We start from the raw sequence: 26,682 nt of genomic DNA on the forward strand, positions 1-26,682 counted from the left end.
CAATAAAAAGCAGCGTTGACCCCTAAATTATACTCCACATTATGTACCAATAGCTTCCGTTCTAATAAGCTATAACAACAGGTTAATAAGAGAGAGTGAGATCGGGTTGTGTCTCACATATACATGCTAGCATGGATTTAAACACATAGCAACAAATAACAACGTACTCCACTGCTGTATAATCTTATTCAGGATTTAACCATGGGGCGGTAAATAATAGAGATGTTAGAACGTGCTACTGAATTATAAAGAAACGCCCGGTTGTCAGCTGTAGTTGGCTGTGGTAGGTACTACAGAATAATATACTAATAATATACCCACTTCCTTTCGTGCTGTATTAAATGTAAAAGCAACAGCACACTGGGATACAAATACTGGTATTTGCTTAACAGCAGCGTAGTGGTCTAAATTGTACTCTACATTTAAGTACCAACAGCTTCCGTGTTAATAAATTATAACAAATGGTTAATGAGAGAAAGTGAAATCGAGTTGTGTCTCACATCTACATACTAGCATAAATTTTTTAACAAATAACAACGTCCTCCACTGCTGTATATTCTTCTCTAGGATCTAACCATGGGGCAGTCAATAATGAGGCTGTTGGAACGTCTTATTGGATTATAAAGAAACAGCAGGTTTCCAACAGAAGTTAGGATGTGCGGATAATATACTCGGTCCCTAATGTGCTAAATCTAATGTGAAGCATTGTTTCTAGCGGTTTGGTCAGAATACAAAGTTATTTAAATCAAAATGGTAAACCACACTCATTTACACAACTGCTTTTTAAAAAGAGACAGAGCGTCCCTGCTAGCCCTGACATTTTTCAACTTTCGGCTTTGTCAAAGGTCCTCCTTGAACCTTAAGGCTCCTATTCCTTAGAAGGTCTTACCCTTGTAGGGAATAGCTAATAACTTAGATTTAGAAGAAACATCCGCAGACCAGGATTTTAACCAAAGGGCTCTGCGAGCTAGAACCACAAAAACAGAATTTATGTTTACCTGATAAATTTCTTTCTCCTACGGTGTGTCCGGTCCACGGCTTCATCCTTACTTGTGGGATATTCTAATTCCCTACAGGAAATGGCAAAAAGAGCACACAGCAAAGCTGTCCATATAGCCCCCCCTCTGGCTCCGCCCCCCAGTCATTCGACCGACGGTTAGGAGAAAAAGGAGAAACCATAAGGTGCCGTGGTGACTGTAGTGTACAAAAAACAAAAAATGTTAAACCTGACTAAAAGCCAGGGCGGGCCGTGGACCGGACACACAGTAGGAGAAAGAAATTTATCAGGTAAACATAAATTCTGTTTTCTCCTACATTGGTGTGTCCGGTCCACGGCTTCATCCTTACTTGTGGGAACCAATACCAAAGCTTTAGGACACACATGAAGGGAGGGAACAAGTCAGGTAACCTAAACGGAAGGCACCACTGCTTGCAAAACCTTTCTCCCAAAAATAGCCTCCGAAGAAGCATAAGTATCGAATTTGTAAAATTTGGCAAATGTATGCAGAGAAGACCAAGTCGCTGCCTTACAGATCTGTTCAACAGAAGCCTCATTCTTGAAGGCCCATGTGGAAGCCACAGCTCTAGTAGAGTGAGCTGTAATTCGTTCAGGAGGCTGCCGTCCGGCAGTCTCATAAGCTAATCGGATGATGCTTTTTAGCCAAAAGGAAAGAGAGGTAGCAGTAGCTTTCTGACCTCTCCTCTTACCAGAATAGACGACAAACAAGGATGATGTCTGTCTGAAATCCTTTGTTGCTTCTAAATAGAATTTTAAAGCACGAACCACATCTAGGTTATGTAACAAGCGTTCCTTCTTCGAAACTGGATTCGGACACAGAGAAGGAACAACTATTTCCTGGTTAATATTCCTGTTGGAAACCACCTTTGGAAGAAAACCAGGCTTGGTACGTAAAACTACCTTATCTGTATGAAAAACCAGAAAGGGTGAAGTACACTGCAAAGCAGACAATTCAGAAACTCTTCTAGCAGAAGAAATAGCAACCAAAAACAGAACTTTCCAAGATAGTAACTTAATATCTATGGAATGTAAAGGTTCAAACGGAACCCCTTGAAGAACTGAAAGAACTAAGTTTAGACTCCATGGAGGAGTCATAGGTCTGTAGACAGGCTTGATTCTGACTAACGCCTGTACAAACGCTTGTACATCTGGCACAGCTGCCAGACGTTTGTGCAACAAGACAGACAGAGCAGATATCTGTCCTTTTAGAGAACTAGCTGACAGACCTTTCTCCAAACCCTCTTGGAGAAAAGAAAGTATCCTTGGAATCCTAATTTTACTCCATGAGTAACTCTTGGATTCGCACCAACAGATATATTTTTGCCATATCTTATGGTAAATTTTCCTGGTCACAGGTTTTCTGGCCTGAACCAGAGTATCTATAACAGATTCCGAAAACCCACGCTTAGATAGAATCAAGCGTTCAATTTCCAAGCAGTCAGTTGCAGAGAAACTAGGTTTGGATGTTCGAATGGACCTTGTACTAGAAGGTCCTGTCTCAAAGGTAGCTTCCATGGTGGAGTCGATGACATATTCACCAGGTCTGCATACCAAGTCCTGCGTGGCCATGCAGGAGCTATTAGAATCACCGAAGCCTTCTCCTGTTTGATCCTGGCTACTAGCCTGGGAAGGAGAGGAAACGGTGGAAACACATAAGCTAGATTGAACGACCAAGGCGCCACTAATGCATCTACTAGTGTCGCCTTGGGATCCCTGGATCTGGACCCGTAGCGTGGAACCTTGGAGTTCTGGCGAGACGCCATCAGATCCATATCTGGAATAACCCATAGTTGAGTTAACTGGGCAAAGACCTCCGGGTGAAGTTCCCACTCCCCCGGATGGAAAGTCTGACGACTCAAATAATCCGCCTCCCAGTTGTCTACTCCTGGGATGTGAATTGCAGATAGATGGCAGGAGTGATCCTCCGCCCATTTGATGATCTTGGATACCTCTCTCATCGCCAGGGAACTCTTTGTCCCTCCCTGATGATTGATGTACGCTAGTCGTCATGTTGTCCGATTGAAATCTTATGAATTTGGCCTACGCTAGTTGAGGCCAAGCCAGGAGCGCATTGAATATCGCTCTCAGTTCCAAAATGTTTATCGGGAGGAGAGACTCTTCCCGAGACCATAGACCCTGAGCTTTCAGGGAGTCCCAGATCGCGCCCCAGCCTAAGAGACTGGCGTCGGTCGTGACAATGATCCACTCTGGTCTGCGGAAACTCATTCCCTGAGACAACCACCAGAGGAGTGAGTCTCTGGTTTTCTGGTCCATTTGAATCTGGGGAGACAAGTCTGCATAATCCCCATTCCACTGTTTGAGCATGCACAGTTGCAATGGTCTTAAATGAATTCAAGCAAAAGGAACCACGTCCATTGCCGCAACCATTAGTCCTATTACCTCCATGCACTGAGCTATGGAGGGCTGAGGAATAGATTGAAGAACTCGACAAGCGTTCAGAAGCTTTAACTTCCTGACCTCTGTCAGAAAGATCTTCATTTCTACGGAGTCTATTATTGTTCCCAGAAAGGGAACCCTTGTGGACGGGGACAAGGAACTTTTTTCTATGTTCACCTTCCATCCGTGAGATCTGAGAAAGGCTAAAACAATGTCTGTATGAGCCCTTGCTTTGGGAAGGGACGACGCTTGTATTAGAATGTCGTCTAGGTAAGGTGCTACTGCAATGCCCCTCGGTCTTAGCACCGCTAGAAGGGACCCTAGCACCTTTGTGAAAATTCTGGGAGCAGTGGCAAAACCGAACGGAAGAGCCACGAACTGGTAATGTTTGTCCAGAAAGGCGAACCTCAGGAACTGATGGTGATCTTTGTGGATAGGAATATGCAGGTACGCATCCTTTAAGTCCACGGTAGTCATGTATTGACCCTCCTGGATCGTTGGTAAAATTGTCCGAATGGTTTCCATTTTGAATGATGGAACTCTGAGGAATTTGTTTAGAATTTTTAAGTCCAGAATTGGCCTGAAAGTTCCTTCTTTTTTGGGAACTACAAACAGGTTTGAGTAAAAACCCAGTCCTTGTTCCGCTGTTGGAACTGGGTGTATCACTCCCATCTTTAATAGGTCTTCTACACAACGTAAGAATGCCTGTCTCTTTATCTGGTCTAAAGATAAGCGAGACATGTGGAACCTTCCCCTTGGAGGAAGTTCCTTGAACTCTAGAAGATACCCCTGAGAAACAATTTCTAGTGCCCAGGGGTCCGGAACATCTCTTGCCCAAGCCTGAGCAAAGAGAGAAAGTCTGCCCCCTACTAGATCCGGTCCCGGATCGGGGGCTACCCCTTCATGCTGTCTTGGTAGCAGCAGCAGGCTTTTTGGCCTGTTTCCCTTGTTCCAGCCTTGCAATGGTTTCCATGCTGGTTTGGGCTGGGAAGTGTTACCCTCTTGTCTAGAGGCTGCAGCGTTAGAAGCCGGTCCGTTCCTGAAATTGCGAAAGGAACGAAAATTAGACTTATTTTTTGCTTTGAAAGGCCTATCCTGTGGAAGGGCATGGCCCTTTCCTCCAGTGATGTCTGAAATAATCTCCTTCAATTCTGGCCCGAAAAGGGTCTTACCTTTGAAAGGAATATTAAGCAATTTTGTTTTGGACGACACATCCGCCGACCAAGATTTTAGCCAAAGCGCCCTGCGCGCCACTATTGCAAACCCTGAATTTTTCGCCGCTAATTTAGCCAATTGAAAAGCGGCATCCAAAATAAAGGAATTAGCCAACTTTAGTGCGTGAATTCTGTCCATGACCTCATCATGCGAATTCTGTCCATGACCTCATCATCGAACCAAAAAAAGACGCCGCCGTGGTGACAGGAATAATGTACGAAATTGGTTGAAGAAGGAAACCTTGCTGAACAAAAATCTTCTTAAGCAATCCTTCCAATTTTTTATCCATAGGGTCTTTGAAAGCGCAATTGTCCTCTATAGGAATAGTAGTGCGCTTAGCTAACGTTGAAACTGCCCCCTCTACCTTAGGGACCGTTTGCCATGCATCCCTTCTGGGGTCGACAATGGGGAACATTTTCTTAAATATAGGAGGGGGAACAAAAGGTATACCTGGCTTCTCCCACTCCTTAGTCACTATGTCCGCCACCCTCTTGGGTATCGGAAACGCATCAGCGTGCACTGGGACCTCTAAGAATTTGTCCATTTTGCATAACTTCTCTGGAATCACCAAAATATCACAATCATCAAGTGTAGCTAGCACCTCCTTAAGCAGAGCGCGGAGATGTTCTAGCTTAAATTTAAAAGCCACAATATCAGGTTCTGCCTGCTGAGAAATTTTTCCTGAGTCAGAAATTTCTCCCTCGGACAGACCCTCCCTCACTGCCAACTCAGATTGATGTGAGGGCATAACAGACAAATTATCTTCTGCGCCTACTTGCTCATCCTCTGTATTTAAAACTGAGCAATCACGCTTTCTAGGAAATGCTGGCAGTTTGGATAAAAGAGCTGCTAGAGAATTATCCATTACTGCTGTTTATTGCTGCATAGTAACAAGCATTGGTGCGCTAGATGTACTAGGTATCGCCTGCGCGGGCAAAGCTGGTATTGACACAGAAGGAGAGGATGATGAACTATCCCCACTACCTTCATTTAAAGAATCATCTTGGGCAACATTATTAAATGTGACAGTACTGTCCTTAATCTGTTTGGACGCCATGGCACAATTCGCACATACATTTAATGGGGGAACCACCTTGGCCTCCATACACACAGAACATATGCTATCTGAAGGTACAGACATGTTAAACAGACTTAGGCAGACTTTTAATGCAATAAAAACTATTTTAAACCAAACCGTTACTGTCTCTTTAAATAATAAAAAGGGCACACTTTATTTCTGAATGATAGAAAAACCATCAAGAAATATCCGATCTTTATGAAATTTATACCCCAGTGTCTTAATGCTTTGAAAGTATTGCACACCAATTTTCAAGCCACTTAACCCCTAAATGTCCAAACCGGAGCTAAAATAACAATTAACCGGTTTAAACACACTACAGTCCCTGCCACAGTCTTTGCTGCGGCGTTTACCTTCCTTAGGGGTTATTCACAACAGTAATAAGCCTCTCTGAAGTCCTTTTCTAAGCCTCTGGACCTTTCACGTGAAGCTGCATGACCTGCTTAGTGAAAAGTAACTGCGCAACTTAGGCGCGAAAATGAGGCCTCCTCCCTCTGCATTCCAGAGTGAAGGGGCCTTTCTGACAAGATTAGGTGTCTAAACGGCTGCCAGGCGCAAATAAAGTTCCCCAAAAGTGTTTCAAAGTTTGCAAAACACTCCAAATGTCACCTAAACATGATAAAAACCAAACGACTTAATAGTGTCAACCAGCATAGAGCCCAAGTTATAAGCCTTAATTCTGTTACTGAGTCTAAGAAAATGGCTTACCTATCCCTTTTAGAAGGGAAAACTGACAGTCTTCTAGCATTACTAGGTCTTGTTAGAAAAGTGACTGATCATACCTGAAGCAGATAAGCCTGCAAACTGTTCCCCACAACTGAAGTTCTCTGGTTTCAACAGTCCTGCGTGGGAATAGCAATGGATTTTAGTTACTGGTGCTAAAATCATACTCCTCTTTTAACAGAAATCTTCATCACTTTCTGTTGTAGAGTAAATAGTACAAACCGGCACTATTTTGAAATAACAAACTCTTGATAGAAGAAATAAAACTACACTAACACCACATACTCTTTACCATCCCGTGGAGATGCTACTTGTACAGAGCGGCAAAGAGAATGACTGGGGGACGGAGCCAGAGGGGGGCTATATGGACAGCTTTGCTGTGTGCTCTCTTTGCCATTTCCTGTAGGGAATGAGAATATCCCACAAGTAAGGATGAAGCCGTGGACCGGACACACCAATGTAGGAGAAACCAGACATTTTTGCTCCCAGTTTAATGACCTGTAAGGAAGCATATGAAATAAAGGAATTGGCTAACCTTAAGAGCCTTAATCCTGTCCTGGATCTCCTCAAGAGGAGTATCTGTCTGAATAGAATCAGACAAAGCATAAAAACCAGTAAGCTGCAGCGCTGGTAACAGTAGCAATACACACCGCAGGCTGCCATTGAAGACCTTTAATAACATACATTTTCTTTAATAATAGGAGATGGAGAAAAAGGAATACCAGGTCTCTCCCACTACCGTGCAATAATCTCAGAAGCACGGTCTGGAACCGGAAAAACCTCCACCGCAGAGGGAACATCAAAATACTTGTTCAGCTTACTAGACTTCTTAGGGTTAACAACAATAGTAGTATCGGAGTCATCCAAGGTAGCCAAAACCTCCTTAAGTAACATATATCTTATATCTGAAGGACACAACTTCAGCATCAGTAGAAGGAATTATACTGCCTGAATCCGAAAGTTCACCCTCAGATGCACAAAAATCAGACTTCTTAGAGGAAAGACTTTGATTAGCCACCTCAGGATCAGAAACCTTCCTTACTGTTTCTTTAAAATTCCTTTTGCGTTTTCCCTGCAACATGGGAAAAGCAGACAGCGCCTCAGATACCGCAGAAGATACATGGGCAGTAATATCTTGCAAAGTAACTCCAGACGGAGCATGAGAGGAAACGCAGGGCACTGCATGTGCAGATGAATAGGATTGGGACGCTTGAGGAGAAAGCTGCGGCACATCTGAAACAGGAGGCTCCTGAACAGCATCCGCCTTAGCTAATGATGGCTCAGGGTCAAAAGTCTATTTCTATAAGCTAAAGTTCCTTCAATACATGAAGAACAAAAAGGTACTGGGGTTCCACCTGGGCATCAAAACATAAGCTACAGGTAACATCCTGCACAGGCTCTTGATCCATGATACCAAAAAAGAAAAAAAAAATCTAACTTTTTTATATATATATATATTTAACAAAGGATATAATACAGAACCAAAAAAAAACTCTTAAATAAATGTTCCCCTTAAATTTACCAAATCAAGAAAACATACCCCAGGTAACACTCTACACCTCAGCAGAATTATTGAGGTAATCTACCTGTCCTGCAACCCGCAGCAAACTGAGGGAAAAAACGATCCCGTTTAAAATCCGGATTTCCAGAGAAGCAAAAACAGCAAGAAGCCTTCTAAACAGCAGAGCATCAGAAATATGTGCACCTCACTCTTACAAGGGCCTAGTGACTTATATGCTCACCTCAGTTTCCTGCAGCCGGTGCCCAATCAGGCTCAAGGACTCTCCAAGTAGCTGTAGATGGGCAGCCACATCAATGGGCTCAGTTTCAGGAACCTTTGCTGGGGAGGAGGAGAAGGATGGGACACTGCTTGGGGATTTCTTGTGAGGTGAGGAGACACCTGAGGAGGAGCCTGAAAAGAGAGAGGAGCTTGTAATCAGAGAGAAAGACAACAAAGGGTGGCACAGACAGGAGCCAGGCAGGGGTCTGACAGGAGAGGTGGCACTGGCAGGTGCTGGATAGGGGACGCTGCATGGGCAGAATCTGGATGGGAGAGGTGGCAGTGGCAGGTGCTGGATAGGGGACGATGCGTGGGCAGAAGTTGTATGGGAGAGGTGGCACTGGCAGGTGCTGGATAGGGGACGCTGCATGGGCAGAATCTGGATGGGAGAGGTGGCAGTGGCAGGTGCTGGATAGGGGACGATGCGTGGGCAGAAGTTGTATGGGAGAGGTGGCACTGGCAGGTGCTGGATAGGAGAGGATGCATGAGCAGAAGCTGGACAGAAGATGCGGCTCTGGCAGGTGTTGAGCAGGAGAGGATGCATGAGCAGAAGCTGGACAGAAGATGCGGTTGTGGCAGGTGCTGGGCAGGAGAGGATGCATGAACAGAAGCTGGACAGAAGATTGCGGCTCTGGCAGGTGCTGGGCAGGAAAGGATGCATGAGCAGAAGCTGGACAGAAGATTGCGGCTCTGGCAGGTGCGGGGCAGGAGAGGATGCATGAGCAGAAGCTGAACAGAAGATGCGGTTCTGGCAGGTGCTGGGCAGGAGAGGATGCATGAGCAGAAGCTGAACAGAAGATGCGGCTCTGGCAGGTGCTGGTCAGGAGAGGATGCATGAGCAGAAGCTGGACAGAAGATTGCGGCTCTGGCAGGTGCTGGGCAGGAGAGGATGCATGAGCAGAAGCTGGACAGAAGATGCGGCTCTGGCAGGTGCTGGTCAGGAGAGGATGCATGAGCAGAAGCTGGACAGAAGATGCGGTTCTGGCAGGTGCTGGGCAGGAGAGAATGCATGAGCAGAAGCTGGACAGAAGATGCGGCTCTGGCAGGTGCTGGATAGGGTGCGATGCATGGACAGAAGTTGTAAGGGAGAGGTGGCACTGGCAGGTGCTGGGCAGGATAGGATGCATGGGCAGAAGTTGTAAGGGAGAGGTGGCACTGGCAGGTGCTGGGCAGGAGAGGATGCATGGGCATTAGTTGTAAGGGACAGGTGGCGCTGGCAGGTGCTGGGCAGGATAGGATGCATGGGCAGAAGATGCGGCTCTAGCAGGTGTTGGGCAGGAGAGGATGCATGGGCAGAAGTTGGACAGAAGATGCGACCTCTAGCAGGTGCTGGGCAGGAGAGGATGCATGGACAGAAGATGCGGCTCTAGCAGGTGTTGGGCAGGAGAGGATGCATGGGCAGAAGTTGGACAGAAGATGCGCCTCTAGCAGGTGCTGGGCAGGAGAGGATGCATGAGCAGAAGTTGGACAGAAGATGCGGCTCTGACAGGTGCTGGGCAGGAGAGGATGCATGGGCAGAAGTTGGATAGAAGATGCGCCTCTAGCAGGTACTGGACAGGAGAGGATGCATGGACAGAAGATGCGGCTCAAGCAGGTGCTGGGCAGGAGAGGATGCATGAGCAGAAGTTGGACAGAAGATGCGGCTCTAGCAGGTGCTGGGCAGGAGAGGATGCATGGGCAGAAGTTGGACAGAAGATGCGGCTCTGACAGGTGCTGGGCAGGAGAGGATGCATGGGCAGAAGTTGGATAGAAGATGCGCCTCTAGCAGGTGCTGGGCAGGAGAGGATGCATGGGCAGAAGTTGGATAGAAGATGCGCCTCTAGCAGGTGCTGGGCAGGAGAGGATGCATGGGCAGAAGTTGGATAGAAGATGCGCCTCTAGCAGGTGTTGGGCAGGAGAGGATGCATGGGCAGAAGTTGGATAGAAGATGCGCCTCTAGCAGGTGCTGGGCAGGAGAGGATGCATGGGCAGAAGTTGGATAGAAGATGCGCCTCTAGCAGGTGCTGGGCAGGAGAGGATGCATGGGCAGAAGTTGGATAGAAGATGCGCCTCTAGCAGGTGCTGGGCAGGAGAGGATGCATGGGCAGAAGTTGGATAGAAGATGCGCCTCTAGCAGGTACTGGACAGGAGAGGGCGACTGATCACACAGCACAACTCTGGGGAGTACATAACCATGTGACAGTACCTTTACTCCGTGGAGCTGACTCAGAACTGCCAGATTTACGTTTTACAGTTGTGGCCTCCGCTTTGTTTTGCTTGTGCTGGAGATACTGCGCCTTCTGTTTCCAAACCTGCAATGAGCAAACGAGAAACCAGATGGTCAGCAGTCATATTAAGTATTCAGTGCAGCAAGACATAATCTGCTCTATAACAAGAGAACAGCAATACCACAGCAGTGCAGGTTTAATGTTTCTGGTGAGCAGCAAGGGCGGCACAACTTTCTGCTAAGAGCATCACGTCAAATTTAACGAGGAAAAAATATCCCAAACTGCTCATGACCTAATTCTTTAGGTATATCCTTTCTTAAAGGCGCATTTAACTTAACAATGACTTTGCAACATCTTTCCGTTATTTATGATTTACTTACCTTTTCCATAATTTGAAAATAAAAATTGTCATATTTCCATTCCCCAAAGAGTCTGCAGTGCATAACATGGGATTAAGAACTCTGACCCTGCAACATACTGCATATTAAAGGGACATTCCGGTCAAAATTTAAATGCACATAGATGAATTACATCTTTGAACAGAAACATATTTGCAATATACATGTAATTGCAAAAATTCTTCTAGTAAAAGTCATCAATGTTGTAATGTTAACATTTTCACTGCACGTGCATGTGAAGCATAGCTAGATATTCTCAAGCAGTGGCATGTTAAATACTGCAGTTGTTCAGAGCACAAGTGGGGCTTGTATCATGTCAGCAATTAACAAATTGAGTCATTACCAGAAAGTACAAGCATCTTAGACTCTCTGAGCAAGTGCTGTGTTTAAAATGCTGGTGCAGGGTGCATACTTAAATATGCTTTTTAAACATCTATAGCTTTTATTAGAAGCACTTTTGCTAATATATGTATATTACAAAAATGCTTCTATTCAAAACTCATATGCATCCATGTGGATCCCAATATTGGCTGGATTGTCCCTTTAATTGCAAGAGCTCATATATATCTGTCCCTAACTGGCCACAAAAGAGATAAAATAAACATATTCAAAAGGGTTTTCAAGAGGTGTGTCCCTAGATTACAAAACAATGCAAACTTTGCTGACACAATAACATTAAGCACATACTGTATATGCAAAAATCCATATCTGACATACATGTAAAAATTACTTTAATTGCCGTTTAATTCACAATCTTTAATTATCATATTATATGATTATATTCAATTAAATAAGTCCCTTGGTTGTCAAAGCAAATAGAAAATAAGTGAGAAATGTCACACAATTACTAGTATTAAAATGTGCCCCATTAAGACCCACAGCACTAGATCATGTGCTCTACTGATATGTTTGTGCCGCAGTGAATACAATTACTAAGCCCGAACAATTATGCACCAACTGAACAGGCAACCGGCTACTATCAGCTGATCTACGATTGTTCTACGGATAGCGGTGGAAGACTTACAAGCTTGTCTTTTTCTTGGAGTTGCTTCCACACCTCGGCCAGTTTCTTACTCAGCTCTCCAAAGTCTGTAAAGCAAAAAAAAGTCACAAGAGGAAGTGGTTTGCTGGCACTTATAGTAAATCCGATCCGGCACAGCCACAGTGGGCAAATACCGCACAACCAGAACGGATTATTATTATTTTTATTTATTTAAACAGACACCCAGTGCCAGTCTTGGAGAGTACATAGCTCCTGACTAGTGAGTACACTGCCAGGCAAACACATACACAGTGATCGCCACCAGTGTTCCCTCTAAGGCCAGTTTTGTGAGCAGCTCGGTAGTGAAACAGTTAATAAAGTAAACACACCTTGAAGTCTGCATTGTGTAGTGTTTGCGAATTGCACTAATTAACTATTTCACTACTGGGCCGCTCACAAAACTGGTCTTAGAGGGAACACTGATCGCCACATATTGCACACATTCAAGGGATATGAAACTCAAACATTTTCTTTTGTAATTCAGACAGAACATTTTAAAAAAAAGTTTCCAATTTACTTCTATTATCAAATGTGCTTAGTTCCCATAATATTCTGTGTTGAAGAGATACCTAGGTAGCATCTGGAGCACAACATGGCAGGAAATGGTGCTGCCCTCTAGTGCTGTAGCAAATGGTTAACATTCTTGTTATCTTGCAAATGGGTAACGTTCTTAAGACTGCTGCTACTTAAATAGCGTTTTCTGCCCCAAATCTGCATGCGCAGCTTAATAAATTGCGCCCAATGTGCATTTGACCAGCCACTTACTTTGTTGTTATGTTTCTGAGGTCAGAAATATTGCACAGCAACCGGAAAGTTTCTTATTATAATAATAAAATTAAAGGAACATGAAAGTCAAAATTACACTTTTATAGATCAGATACAACATAACATTTTCAGAGACTTTACTTGTATTATCAAAAATCTACTTTGTGCTCTTGGTTTCGTTTGTTAAAAGGCATACTTAGGTAGACTGAGGAGCAAGCTGCTGATTGGTGGATACACATCATGTTATTGGCTCACCAGCTAGTTCCCAGTAATGCATTGCTGCACTGGTGTGACTTTATTTATGTGTTTAACCTCTTAGCCGGAGTAACACATGACACCATTTTCTTTTATGCATGTCTATGTCCCCTTAAAGATATCACATTGTGAGTTCTGCCCTCACCTATCCCTGGATGTTCTGCGATAATGCTGCTTCGATATTCCTTGGAGAAGACCTGATAGGCCGACATGTTCTTCTTCTTGGGCTGCTCCCGGATGCACAATGAAAAGAGACGGAATTGTTACATTAGTTAATAAAACCTAACTAACGAAGGTTAGTGGAAACCTCTTACCTTCTCAGTGTCATCTCGCTTCTTCTTCTTCTCTATTGACGGCTCCGGTTGTAAAGGGTGGGTGGCATCTGGAAGAGGTAAAGGAGGTGGTGAGGACTGCACGAGCATAGCGGTGGGAGTTGACGGTTGCGGCGGAGACAACACTAGGGGAGGAGACTGCACGATGCTTCCATCTGACTCCCTCTTGCTCTTGCTGTGCTTTTTGTGTTTATCCTCTTTGTGTTTGTCCTTTTTCTTTTTGCTTTTCTTAGACTTTTTTTTCTTTTTCATCTCCCGGAATGAGTCATCAATAACCAGATGTCCAACCTCGAGTTCCCCCGCAGAAGAAGAAGCCGATTCGGGTGTTGATCCAGGCCGTGGGGCGTGGCTTTCCTTCTTGTGTTTTTTATGGCTGCCCCTAGCATCTGTCTCCTCTCTTGAGGCTTTCTTGACGCTCTTTTTGGAAGATGAGCTGTCGCTGAGCACTGGACTTCCCTGGGGCGAGACTGAATGGTCGCTGGTCTTCTCCTTGGGAGACAGGATTAGCTTCATCCTTAAACCATCTGGTTCCCGCAAAGTGAGAGGTTTGGGTTTCTTTGATTTGTGGGCGTGCTCCTCCCCTGATGTCTCCCCACTTTTCTTGTGGTGATCTTTGCGGGGGGGTTGGCTGGGGGACTGCAATCCGACGGAAGAAGCTAGCACTTTGTCTACTTTCTTAGAGGGTGGTTTGGTGGAGGTGACTATAGGAGAGGTAATAGCTGTGAGGATGTCCATGGCATTGTCTGAGGAAGGTGAAGAGGGGCCATGATGAGGAAGCTTCTTTTTCTTTTTGGAGCTATCCAGGGAAACCTCTAAAACACCCAGAAAAGAAGGGAAAACTATGAGAGACAGCTAAGATCTACATAAACAGCCGACATACTGACATATAACAGCAGAAGAGGGTGAGATAGTGCTCTAGGCGTTAGGAGACAAGGTGCCAACAGCAGAAAAGAACAATACATATATGATACTAGAATCATTACTACTAGCGTTCCACAAGAAATAATGGGACACTCAAGTCAAAATTAAACTTTTATGATTCAGATAGAGCAGCAATTTTAAATAACTTTACAATTTACTTCCACTAAAAAATTTGTACAGTCTTTTTATATGTACACATTTTGAGTCATCATCTCCCACTGAGCATGTGCAAGAATTCACAGAATATAGGTATAGGCATTTGTGATTGGCTGATGGCTGTCACATGATACACAAGTGGAAATAAACAAAACTTTAAAATTTTACAGAAAAAGAATCTACTACTCATTTAAAGTTCAGACTAAGTGCTATTGCATTGTCTTTTTATTGTGCAGTTGATTATGCAAATCTACTGTATTTAATGGTTGTTAAATTAAATACAAATTGGAAGCTACATGAATCCGCAGCTTCATAGCTGAGAAGCATTTTGCAAAGAATAATACAGCTTTGTTTTGTAAAGTTAGTAATTACTAAAAGAACAGATCCAAAAACAGGACTAGTAGGTGCTCAAAATATACAATCACAGATTATACGATAGAAATATCTATTTCGCCAAAGATAATTTTAATTAAAATCTAAAAAAAAAAAAAAAAAAAAAAAAAAAAGGAAGAGTATTAAAATTATTGCATATATATATATATATATATATATAAAGGTCTATTTAATAAAGTAATTTTGATCCCAAACATCACACACTGAAACTGCTCTCTAGTGATTCAACTGGGGAAAAAGGGGAATCCATTCGAAACATCGCACCTTAAATAAATGCAGGCGCCATGTAGTGTATACTGTTTATACGTAAAATCAGTATATATTATTTTTTCAAATCTATACTCACAAGTGAGTTGGACCACAAACTCTGGGTGCACAATACATACCGACAAGTCGGGCCACACTGCTTATCCAGGATCAAGGGCTGATAAAAATGTTTTGAAAGGTGTCTTGGAGATATTTTACAAGTGTCCATTATAAAAATGATGATAGAAACTGAAGCTTCAATAAGTCTAGACCAGCTTTAGATCAGAAAGGCTTTGCATAGGCAAATAAACACCATAACAAAGATATATACAACGCGTTTCGCAGCAACAAGTGCTATTTCTCCTGTAACTGCCTTTTTTTTAATCTTAAGAGGGGCTTGTGAATTGGAAAGTTGAATAAAATGGCATGCTCTATCAGAATCATGAAAGTTTAAAAGGGGCATGAAACCCAAATATTTTCTTTCATGATTTAGATAGAGAAATGTACTTCTAATATCTAATTGGCTGTATTCTCTTGGTATTCTTTGTTGAAAAGCATACCTAGGTAGGCTCAGGAGCTTGGAGCTAGCTGCTGATTGGTGACTGCACATATGTACCGGTTATCATTGGCTTACAGTTGTGTTCAGCTAGCTCACAGTAGTGCATTGCTGATCCTTCAATAAAGGATACCAAGAGAATGAAGCAAAATAGAGAATAGAAATAAATTAGAAATGTGTTTAAAAAGTGTGTGCTCTATCTGAATCATGAAAGAACAAATTTGGATTTCATGTCCCTTTAGTTTAGATTTTACTGTCCCATAAGACAACACAAGCTTAGTGTAGTGGCAAGTGCAATGTTAGCATAAAATGCAGGTTTTAAAAGGGCTTCTCCCGTTAACGTTCTATTGGAGTGTGAGGATCATATGTTGACAAGTTTAGAATTTAAAGCTGGACAGCGGTAAATGACAAAGGTGCCATATTATGAAACTGCTCTCTTTAAACTGACCTAACCAGCTCTAAAATGAATGTCTGAGAATGACGCAAAATTATTTACGTAAACGTTATTGAAGGCATAAGAATCCTCTGTATATTTACTCACAAGCGTTATTTAAGATTCTTAAAGCTACAGTACAATGTGCCTTTAATGAGCTGCAAGTACTTGGTCTGAGTGAAACAGCAGCTGAATGGTAGAGACAATACAGAGGTACAAAAGATAACGTGCAAGCCGGGCTAAACGACAGAGAAGCAGCCACTGATACAGAGGTACAAAAGATAACGTGCAAGCCGGGCCAAGCAAGAGGCTACTGGATGTCCAACCTGGAATATAGGCTTCATCAGAGCTGTGCTTCTTTTTCTTCTTGTGCGATTCGGGCAGCATAGAGAGCAAATCTGAGTCCTGCAAACAAACATGAAACCTGCATTACTCTGAGATGATAGCACACTATACTCTTCTCATTGACGGATGGCTTAAAGCAGGCATCCTCAAACTTGGCCCTCCAGAGGTTTTGGAACTACATTTCCCATGATGCTCAGCCTGATACTCAGCCAGCCGATATGCTTGCTAAGCATCATGGTAAATGTAGTTCCAAAACCTCTGGAGGGCCAAGTTGGAGGATGCCTGGCTTAAAGGGACATAAAAGCCTAAATGTTTCAAATTGTATCATCAAATTGTCTTTGTTTTCTTTGTATCCGTTGTTGAAAAGCAGGTTTGTAAGCTCAGGAGCATGCACACACTTTGAACACTATATGGCAGCAGTTTTACAAGAATGTTATCCATATGCAAGAGCACTAGAGGCAGCACTATTTCCTGCCATCTTGTGCTCCAGATGCTACCTAGGTATCTCTTCAACAAAGAATACCACAGGAACAAAGCAAATTGGAACCTTTTTTTAAATGGTATGTTCTGTCTGAATCAGGTTTCATATCCCTTTAACTGGCCTCAGCAGAGGTGATAAGATATGATAATGTAAAGCAATGCCTATAGTAGTACCTTCGGCCTCTTTTTAGAGGATTTGCGAACTTGCTCTGCTATCTCCTCTTCCTCGCGTAGCAGGTCCTTGTACGATCGCTTTTTCTCCCGCTGGGTCCTGCCCGCTGCCAGACCCACATCCTCAACCCCACGGTCTGCATCCAGGATCTCTGATGTCACAGGAGGTTAAATAAAACGAGACAAATTCAGTTAGTATCCTTAAAGGGACAGTATAAGCCTTGAAATTTGTATATAAAATGTTTAGTTTAGCAAATAAACAATGCACTTTATACTAACATAATGACTGTGGTCAGGCTTATTGTCTGCAGACTCCTCTAAAAAAAAGGGCAAATAGTGGGTGGAGTTTGGCTATTGAAAAACAAGTGCAGTAAAAAAGTCTTAATATTTAGATTTGGCAACAAAACTGAAATGTTTTCTAATTACTAATTGTTTTATTGTCCCTTTAATCCCTTAGCTGCCAAAGTGAGCTGCAACTCATAGCAATGGGATACAAATCAGGAGGGTAAATATTTTTATGCAGCCTCATAGACTAACAGAAGTGCTCGTTCTTATCTGTAATTAAAGGGAGGTTAAATTTAATATTTCATTCCCCATGCTTATTTAAAGGTACATGAAAGTCAGAAATAAACATGATTCAGGTAGTGTGCAATGTACAGCACTTTTAAATTCACTTCTTTTATCAAATGTGCTTTGTTCTTTTTGTATCCTTCTTTGAAAAGCAGACCTGGTTATGCTCTGGAGCAGCAATGCACTAATGGGAGCTAGATGACTGGTGGTTACACACGTTTCGTGTCATTAGCTTGTGCTCAATTAGCTCCCAGTAAGTGCAGGGTTAAACACATAGTTATGACCAAGCAACAGTGTAATAATAAAATGCTCTAACACATTGAGGATTTTCATTTTGCACTTTTATATTCCCTATAAAAAAAAAAACTTTTGCAATACTTTTTTTTTTATTTTACTGTAATTTAACTCTGAAACTTTAGCACTACCACTCCCCCAAATAGGCTGAGATGCATTTCATGGTATGCAGAACCATAACGTTATTACTAGGGTTGCACCGATACCATTTTTTTATGACCGAGTAAAAGTACCGATACTTGTTTTCAAATACTCGCCGATACCAATTACCGATACTTTTTTTTTTAATGTCATGTGACAGTTTACCAAGCGCAATACAGACTAATTATTTAAGATTCCTTCTTTATAATTATAAAGGACTGTAATTCAAAAGACATTATGAAATAATAAAAAAGTTCACTGAACATGTTTATAAATAAAAAATATTACACTAAAATATTAAATTTAAAGGGGTAATGCAATTGGGTTGTAGGGCTGTTATATTACATAAATCTGACATTTGTATGGAGGTTCGACTCTAAGTTGAACAGTCTTTCACTTTCCACATTACTGCATGGGGCAGAAAGATATTTTTGGCCCATTTTAGCCAGAGCTGGAAATCTGTTTATTAACTGCCCAGTACTTCGGGGGTTTGTCTGAATGCAGTACAGTGATCTCTCCTACAATAATACAAATAACAGCAATTTGTATTGGCAGAACAGTAGTAAACCATTTTTAGTTTAGTCTCCACTCCAGTTTAAAATGAAATGGGAGCATGCAGTTTGAAAAAACGCCACAAGATAGCAATATGGGTAGGAAGTGGAGGTATTGGTTTAAGTATCGGTGCATTTGCATGAGTACAAGTAATGTGAAAAAGTGAAGTTAAGCGCTCAAAGCACGGGTGTATCTAGGAGATGTGTATTTAAATAAAGGGACCAGTGCCCAGTATGTAATCAGCGAAAAAATATATTCATCAAAGTATTTATATGTAATAATATATAGGAAGGAATATATATATATGTACCAGAACAGAGACAGAGGCGTAAATATAGTTCAAATGGAAAATTTCCAAGGCAATTTATTATACTAATAAAACAGAGGTGTCAAGATGTCTAAAATGATACAAAATGATACAATGTAAAACAAAGGGACGTCTCCCTTAATAAATGTATAGATACATAAAATAAGCATAAAAGAACAATAAGAAAAAGTACTTGCGCTTTAGCGAAAAATGTACTGATGTCCCAAGATATTGACTTGCCAAGTGACAAGAAAGTAACTGTCCAGTTGTAGGCTTAAATTGCCTGTATATGGTGGTTGGTGTTACTGGATGAGAGAAAAGGGCGCCTTTTTGTGTAAAGGTGACGTGACGTCACGTTTTAAAATGGTAGGTGATGTTGCCGTGGCAACCCCTATTCCTAAATCTGTAAGGAAATCCTGGGGGATCTAAAGATAATCTTTGCGCTCACGAAAGATGATAGCTTTGTTATCGTGAGGAAAGACTAGCAGGATCTTGAAATTTAGAAATGGGTCTTTGCGGTCGCTAGTAGCGACTAGTTTATCCTTTGTTGAGGGACTTGGCGGTCGCAAACAGCGACTAGGAGAAATATACAGATCCTTCCAGTTGAAGATAAGGTGGTCGTTAGTAACGACTTGAGGATCTTTTAAGAAGTGTAGGTTGGTCTTTGCGGTCGCCGGTAGCGACTGGTGTATCCTTTGTTGAAGAACTTGGCGGTCGCAAACAGCGACTAGGAGAAATATACAGATCCTTCCAGTTGAAGATAAGGTGGTCGTTAGTAACGACTTGAGGATCTTTTAAGAAGTGTAGGTTGGTCTTTGCAGTCGCCGGTAGCAACTGGTGTATCCTTTGTTGAAGAACTTGGCGGTCGCAAGTAGCGACTAAGGAATTCTTTGGTTTAGGATGAGGTGGTCGTTAGTAACGACTCGCGGATCTTTTAGGATAAGTAAGATGGTCTTTGCGGTCGCTGGTAGCAACTGGGTTATCCTTTGTTGAGGAACTTGGCGGTCGCAGGGAGCGACTAGGAAATTCTTAGGAGACAGTCGGTTTTGTGGTCGCTAGTAGCGACTAGGAGTTTCTTTGTAGCAAGGTTGGTGCCAAACAGCACAGCAGTTGGTGGAGTTAGTTGTCAGTTGGTGCCAGCATGCACATAGAAATTCAAATGGAAAGTCCTTATACTGAAGAGCATTAAATATAGGGCTGCAGCAAACAAAGAACCTGACAGATGCTGTATTCTTTGGCTCTGGACTGCAGGGAGTCAGGTTCTTTGTTTGCTGCAGCCCTATATTTAATGCTCTTCAGTATAAGGACTTTCCATTTGAATTTCTATGTGCATGCTGGCACCAACTGACAACTAACTCCACCAACTGCTGTGCCGTTTGGCACCAACCTTGCTACAAAGAAACTCCTAGTCGCTACTAGCGACCACAAAACCGACTGTCTCCTAAGAATTTCCTAGTCGCTCCCTGCGACCGCCAAGTTCCTCAACAAAGGATAACCCAGTTGCTACCAGCGACCGCAAAGACCATCTTACTTATCCTAAAAGATCCGCGAGTCGTTACTAACGACCACCTCATCCTAAACCAAAGAATTCCTTAGTCGCTACTTGCGACCGCCAAGTTCTTCAACAAAGGATACACCAGTTGCTACCGGCGACTGCAAAGACCAACCTACACTTCTTAAAAGATCCTCAAGTCGTTACTAACGACCACCTTATCTTCAACTGGAAGGATCTGTATATTTCTCCTAGTCGCTGTTTGCGACCGCCAAGTTCTTCAACAAAGGATACACCAGTCGCTACCGGCGACCGCAAAGACCAACCTACACTTCTTAAAAGATCCTCAAGTCGTTACTAACGACCACCTTATCTTCAACTGGAAGGATCTGTATATTTCTCCTAGTCGCTGTTTGCGACCGCCAAGTCCCTCAACAAAGGATAAACTAGTCGCTACTAGCGACCGCAAAGACCCATTTCTAAATTTCAAGATCCTGCTAGTCTTTCCTCACGATAACAAAGCTATCATCTTTCGTGAGCGCAAAGATTATCTTTAGATCCCCCAGGATTTCCTTACAGATTTAGGAATAGGGGTTGCCACGGCAACATCACCTACCATTTTAAAACGTGACGTCACGTCACCTTTACACAAAAAGGCGCCCTTTTCTCTCATCCAGTAACGCCAACCACCATATACAGGCAATTTAAGCCTACAACTGGACAGTTACTTTCTTGTCACTTGGCAAGTCAATATCTTGGGACATCAGTACATTTTTCGCTAAAGCGCAAGTACTTTTTCTTATTGTTCTTTTATGCATCTATACATTTATTAAGGGAGACGTCCCTTTGTTTTACATTGTATCATTTTGTATCATTTTAGACATCTTGACACCTCTGTTTTATTAGTATAATAAATTGCCTTGGAAATTTTCCATTTGAACTATATTTACGCCTCTGTCTCTGTTCTGGTACATATATATATATTCCTTCCTATATATTATTACATATAAATACTTTGATGAATATATTTTTTCGCTGATTACATACTGGACACTGGTCCCTTTATTTAAATACACATCTCCTAGATACACCCGTGCTTTGAGCGCTTAACTTCACTTTTTCACATTGCTTTTGCCACTTTGTATTCTTGGAGGGGAATTCACTAGTTAAGCTGGGTACTGTCCTTTAGCGCCTATAATTTCCTTTTTTCTACATGAGTACAAGTACTCATGCAAATACTTGGTATCGGTATCGGTGCATCCCTAGTTATTACATACTGTACAGTGATGATCTTATATGTGCAGGAACTCATATATATTTGGCCCTTATTAGCCACAGAAAAACGTAAGTAAGAAAAACAAGAGAGGCTTTTCAAGCGGTGTGTCCTAGGTCTGCAAAACAATGCAGGTTTTTCTAACAAACTGACAGTTTAAAATGATTTTAAATGAGTTCGTTTGGAGATATTTGTCAATAATGATTCATTTCTAATGCATAATTAAAAAAAAAAAAAAAAAAAACATGTAATTTTGACACCTAATAACCCCAGTGATCTCCACGTGATGCCAGGTGTCCTCCCATTTGTATAGGTCACAGTTGTTCCGTATTGATTGCGTCTAGGCAAACCCTAGGTGCTCCCTAGGATTACCCGTCTACCCTTCCAGTGATTCTAAGTGCTCCCAATAATAATAGAATGTAGCTTACATTGATGCATCACAATAATACCTGCGTATCCTAAATTATGCCGATGTGCACCATGTGATAGTGCTTAGGATGCCGGGTAATGACGCTCAGATGCACCTGCCAGTATGGTATGCTGCTCCTTAGTTATGTATCTAGTAATAAACCTAGTTTTGTGCCCTCACAATGATGCCCCCTCAAAGAAGCCGGGTGATTACTGATACCCCAGTGATAGGTGCCTTCACACTGATGTCCCTCAGAAAAGGCCGGTGACCACTGATACCCCAGTGATAGGTGCCCTCACACTAATGCCCTCAAATGATGGCCAGTATTCCCTAATACCCCTATGATAGGCGTCTTCACACTGATGCCCACAGTGATGGCCAGTATTCCCTAATACCCCAGTGATAGGTGTCTTCACACTGATGCCCTCCAGTGATGGCCAGTATTCCCTAATGCCCCAGTGATAGGTTCCCTCACACTGATGCCCTCCAGTGATGGCCAGTATTCCCTAATGCCCCAGTGATAGGTTCCCTCACACTGATGCCCTCCAGTGATGGCCAGTATTTCCTAATGCCCCAGTGATAGGTGCCCTCATACTGATGCCCCCTAGTTATGACCAGTGCCCACTGTTGCCCCAATAATGGTGCCCAGGTGCTTTCACACTGATGTCCCCTGATACCCCATTGGCAGGTGCCTTCACACTGATGCCCCACTAATGACCAGTGTTCCCTCCCATTGATATCCCCTAATGATGGCCAGTGCCCTCAGTGATTAGGTCAGGTGCACTCTGATGCTCCAGGCCACACCTACCTCTGTAGTCTGCGTGGGACATGTCACGTGACGATCAGGGCAAATTAAAAGGGCGCGCTCACAGCCTCAGGCACTGTACGGGGAAGGTAACATAATATAATGCAGTTTTAGCTCCTCGCTACTAACGGACAAAGTACTCGGGGCACGAACGATCCGGTTAAATACTTGCATCTGTACGGCTTCAGACCGGACTCGCCCTATTATAGTCCGAATTTACAAATTTCCCCGGTACCTAACCATACGCACGCGCAGCAAAATACAGTGCGACACTACGCATGCGTAAAAGCAATAATTTCGCTAACGCTCCATGAAAGGCTTCGGGATTAGTCTGCGCATGCGCGAACATGAACTTAGTTTACGCATGGTCACACAAACTAGTCATGGAGAACTGCTACTGCGCATGCTCTATTGAAGATAGAACTATAATTATTATTAGCATTATTATTAATTAAATGATCTGTTTTGGGTGATTCACTGCTTGTTGAAGTTTTCTATAGAATTTGAGATTCTTTGACATCCTCACGACAAATCATATATGCAAATATTTCTAAACCTGAGGATACAATGACATAATGCACTTGTATTCTTAGCCAAAGATGTGTCTATTTTTTCTTTTAGTTCTGTAGTGTGAGCCAATAGTGCTGTAGGAGTTGTCCTAATTAGCCAATGAGTAATCTATTCATTACAGATTAAACAATTTAATAAAAGTTTCTAGTTTACTTCTGCTGTTTGTTTAAGAGATACCTAGGTAGGCGGCTGCAGCACTACATGACAGGAAATAGTGCTGCCATCTAGTGCTTTTGCAATTGGATAACATTCTTGCAAAACTGCTGCCATATAATGCTTCAGACACGTGCACGCTCCTGAAATTACCTCCCTGATTTTCAACAAAATATACCAAGAGAATAAAGAAAATTTGATAATAGAAGTAAATTAGAACGTTGTTTAAAATTATATGCTCTATCTGAGCCATAAAAGAAAATGTTTGAGTTGTATGTCTTTTTAAATGGACATAAAACTCCAATTAAATACACTGTATTATGTTTAATTATGGCTAAACATGTCCCGGGCTGGGCAGTCCCTAAAACCAGAATATAGAAAAACTGTGTGTGGGAAGCTGGAGCAACCTCCCAAAACATGACAATCCTGCAGAGTTAGCGGTGGCTTATATGAGGCAAATTAAGTTGTCAGTAATACAGTACACACCAGCAACCTTATCAAGTGGGTACACAAGATAAGACTCCTGGTCCTGCAGCCCCTCTGTCAGTCACAGGCACATTAGATCTAAGATCAGACTCCTGGTCCTGCAGCCCCTCTGTCAGTCACGGGCACATTAGATCTAAGATCAGACTCCTGGTCCTGCAGCCCCTCTGTCAGTCACGGGCACATTAGATCTAAGATCAGACTCCTGGTCCTGCAGCCCCTCTGTCAGTCACGGGCACATTAGATCTCAGATCAGACTCCTGGTCCTGCGGCCCCTCTGTCAGTCACGGGCACATTAGATCTCAGATCAGACTCCTGGTCCTGCGGCCCCTCTGTCAGTCACGGGCACATTAGATCTCAGATCAGACTCCTGGTCCTGCGGCCCCTCTGTCAGTCACGGGCACATTAGATCTCAGATCAGACTCCTGGTCCTGCGGCCCCTCTGTCAGTCACGGGCACATTAGATCTCAGATCAGACTCCTGGTCCTGCGGCCCCTCTGTCAGTCACGGGCACATTAGATCTCAGATCAGACTCCTGGTCCTGCGGCCCCTCTGTCAGTCACGGGCACATTAGATCTCAGATCAGACTCCTGGTCCTGCGGCCCCTCTGTCAGTCACGGGCACATTAGATCTCAGATCAGACTCCTGGTCCTGCGGCCCCTCTGTCAGTCACGGGCACATTAGATCTCAGATCAGACTCCTGGTCCTGCGGCCCCTCTGTCAGTCACGGGCACATTAGATCTCAGATCAGACTCCTGGTCCTGCGGCCCCTCTGTCAGTCACGGGCACATTAGATCTCAGATCAGACTCCTGGTCCTGCGGCCCCTCTGTCAGTCACGGGCACATTAGATCTCAGATCAGACTCCTGGTCCTGCAGCCCCTCTGTCAGTCACGGGCACATTAGATCTCAGATCAGACTCCTGGTCCTGCAGCCCCTCTGTCAGTCACGGGCACATTAGATCTCAGATCAGACTCCTGGTCCTGCAGCCCCTCTGTCAGTCACGGGCACATTAGATCTCAGATCAGACTCCTGGTCCTGCAGCCCCTCTGTCAGTCACGGGCACATTAGATCTCAGATCAGACTCCTGGTCCTGCAGCCCCTCTGTCAGTCACGGGCACATTAGATCTCAGATCAGACTCCTGGTCCTGCAGCCCCTCTGTCAGTCACGGGCACATTAGATCTCAGATCAGACTCCTGGTCCTGCAGCCCCTCTGTCAGTCACGGGCACATTAGATCTCAGATCAGACTCCTGGTCCTGCAGCCCCTCTGTCAGTCATGGGCACATTAGATCTCAGATCAGACTCCTGGTCCTGCAGCCCCTCTGTCAGTCACGGGCACATTAGATCTCAGATCAGACTCCTGGTCCTGCAGCCCCTCTGTCAGTCACGGGCACATTAGATCTCAGATCAGACTCCTGGTCCTGCAGCCCCTCTGTCAGTCACGGGCACATTAGATCTCAGATCAGACTCCTGGTCCTGCAGCCCCTCTGTCAGTCACGGGCACATTAGATCTCAGATCAGACTCCTGGTTCTGCAGCCCCTCTGTCAGTCACGGGCACATTAGATCTCAGATCAGACTCCTGGTCCTGCAGCCCTCTGTCAGTCACGGACACATTCGATCTCAGATCAGACTCCTGGTCCTGCAGCCCCTCTGTCAGTCACACACATTAGATCTCAGATCAGACCCCTGGTCCTGCAGCCCCTCTATCAGTCACACACATTAGATCTCAGATCAGACTTCTGGTCCTGCAGCCCCTCTGTCAGTCACCACACATTAGATCTCAGATCAGACTCCTGGGTTTGCAGCCCCTCTCCCTGTCACACACATTAGATCTCAGATCAGACTTCTGGTCCTGCAGCCCCTCTGTCAGTCACCACACATTAGATCTCAGATCAGACTCCTGGGTCTGCAGCCCCTCTGTTTGTCACACATATTAGATCTCAGATCAGATTAATGGTCTTGCAGCCCCTCGGTCAGTCACACACATTAGATCTCAGATCATACTCCTGGCCCTGCAGCCCCTCTGTCAGTCACGGACACATTAGATCTCAGATCAGACTCCTGGTCTTGCAGCCCCTCTTGTCAGTCACACACATTAAATCTCAGATCATATTCCTGGTCTTGCAGCCCCTCTATCAGTCACAGGCACATAAGATCTCAGATCAGATTCCTGGTCCTGCAGCCCCTCTGTCAGTCACACACATTAGATCTCAGATCAGACCATTGCTCCTGCAGCCCCTCTGTCAGTCGGACACATTAAATCTCAGATCAGACTCCTGGCCCTACAGCCCCTGTCAGTGACAGACACATTAGATCTCAGATCAGACCCTGGCCCTACAGCCCCTCTGTCAGTCACGGGCACATTAGATCTCAGATCAGACTCCTGGTCCAGCAGCCCCTCTGTCAGTCACGGGCACATTAGATCTCAGATCAGACTCCTGGTCCTGCAGCCCCTCTGTCAGTCACACACATTAGATCTCAGATCAGACTCCTGGTCCTGCAGCCCCTCTGTCAGTCACGGGCACATTAGATCTCAGATCAGACTCCTGGTCCTGCAGCCCTCTGTCAGTCACAGGCACATTAGATCTCAGATCAGACTCCTGGTCCTGCAGCCCCTCTGTCAGTCACGGACACATTAGATCTCAGATCGGACTCCTGGTCCTGCAGCGCCTCTGTCAGTCACGGGCACATTAGATCTCAGATCGGACTCCTGGTCCTGCA

General features: G+C 43.9%; 1 protein-coding gene across 2 annotated transcripts in view; it reads right to left on the reverse strand.

Annotated features, from left to right (window-relative positions):
- The window catches only part of HMGXB4 (HMG-box containing 4), a 37,222-nt gene extending 14,209 nt beyond the window's left edge, over window positions 1–23,013 (reverse strand). Inside the window, exons 1-8 of one of the 2 annotated variants that reach the window (XM_053721238.1) lie at window positions 22,758–23,013; window positions 16,915–17,063; window positions 16,242–16,320; window positions 13,193–14,022; window positions 13,024–13,105; window positions 11,841–11,905; window positions 10,397–10,502; window positions 8,174–8,343 (exon numbers count right to left, since the gene is read on the reverse strand). In XM_053721238.1, the coding sequence (XP_053577213.1) occupies window positions 8,174–8,343; window positions 10,397–10,502; window positions 11,841–11,905; window positions 13,024–13,105; window positions 13,193–14,022; window positions 16,242–16,320; window positions 16,915–17,063; window positions 22,758–22,779 (1,503 nt within the window). In that variant the 5' untranslated portion in view covers window positions 22,780–23,013. Of the gene's footprint in view, window positions 1–8,173; window positions 8,344–10,396; window positions 10,503–11,840; window positions 11,906–13,023; window positions 13,106–13,192; window positions 14,023–16,241; window positions 16,321–16,914; window positions 17,064–21,989; window positions 22,708–22,757 lie in introns of those variants that run through there. The other variant, XM_053721239.1, reaches the window with a different exon arrangement.
- Window positions 23,014–26,682: the final 3,669 nt, after the last annotated feature.

This window comes from Bombina bombina, chromosome 7 (genome assembly GCF_027579735.1).
Source record: "Bombina bombina isolate aBomBom1 chromosome 7, aBomBom1.pri, whole genome shotgun sequence".
Taxonomy (NCBI): Eukaryota; Metazoa; Chordata; class Amphibia; order Anura; family Bombinatoridae; genus Bombina; species Bombina bombina.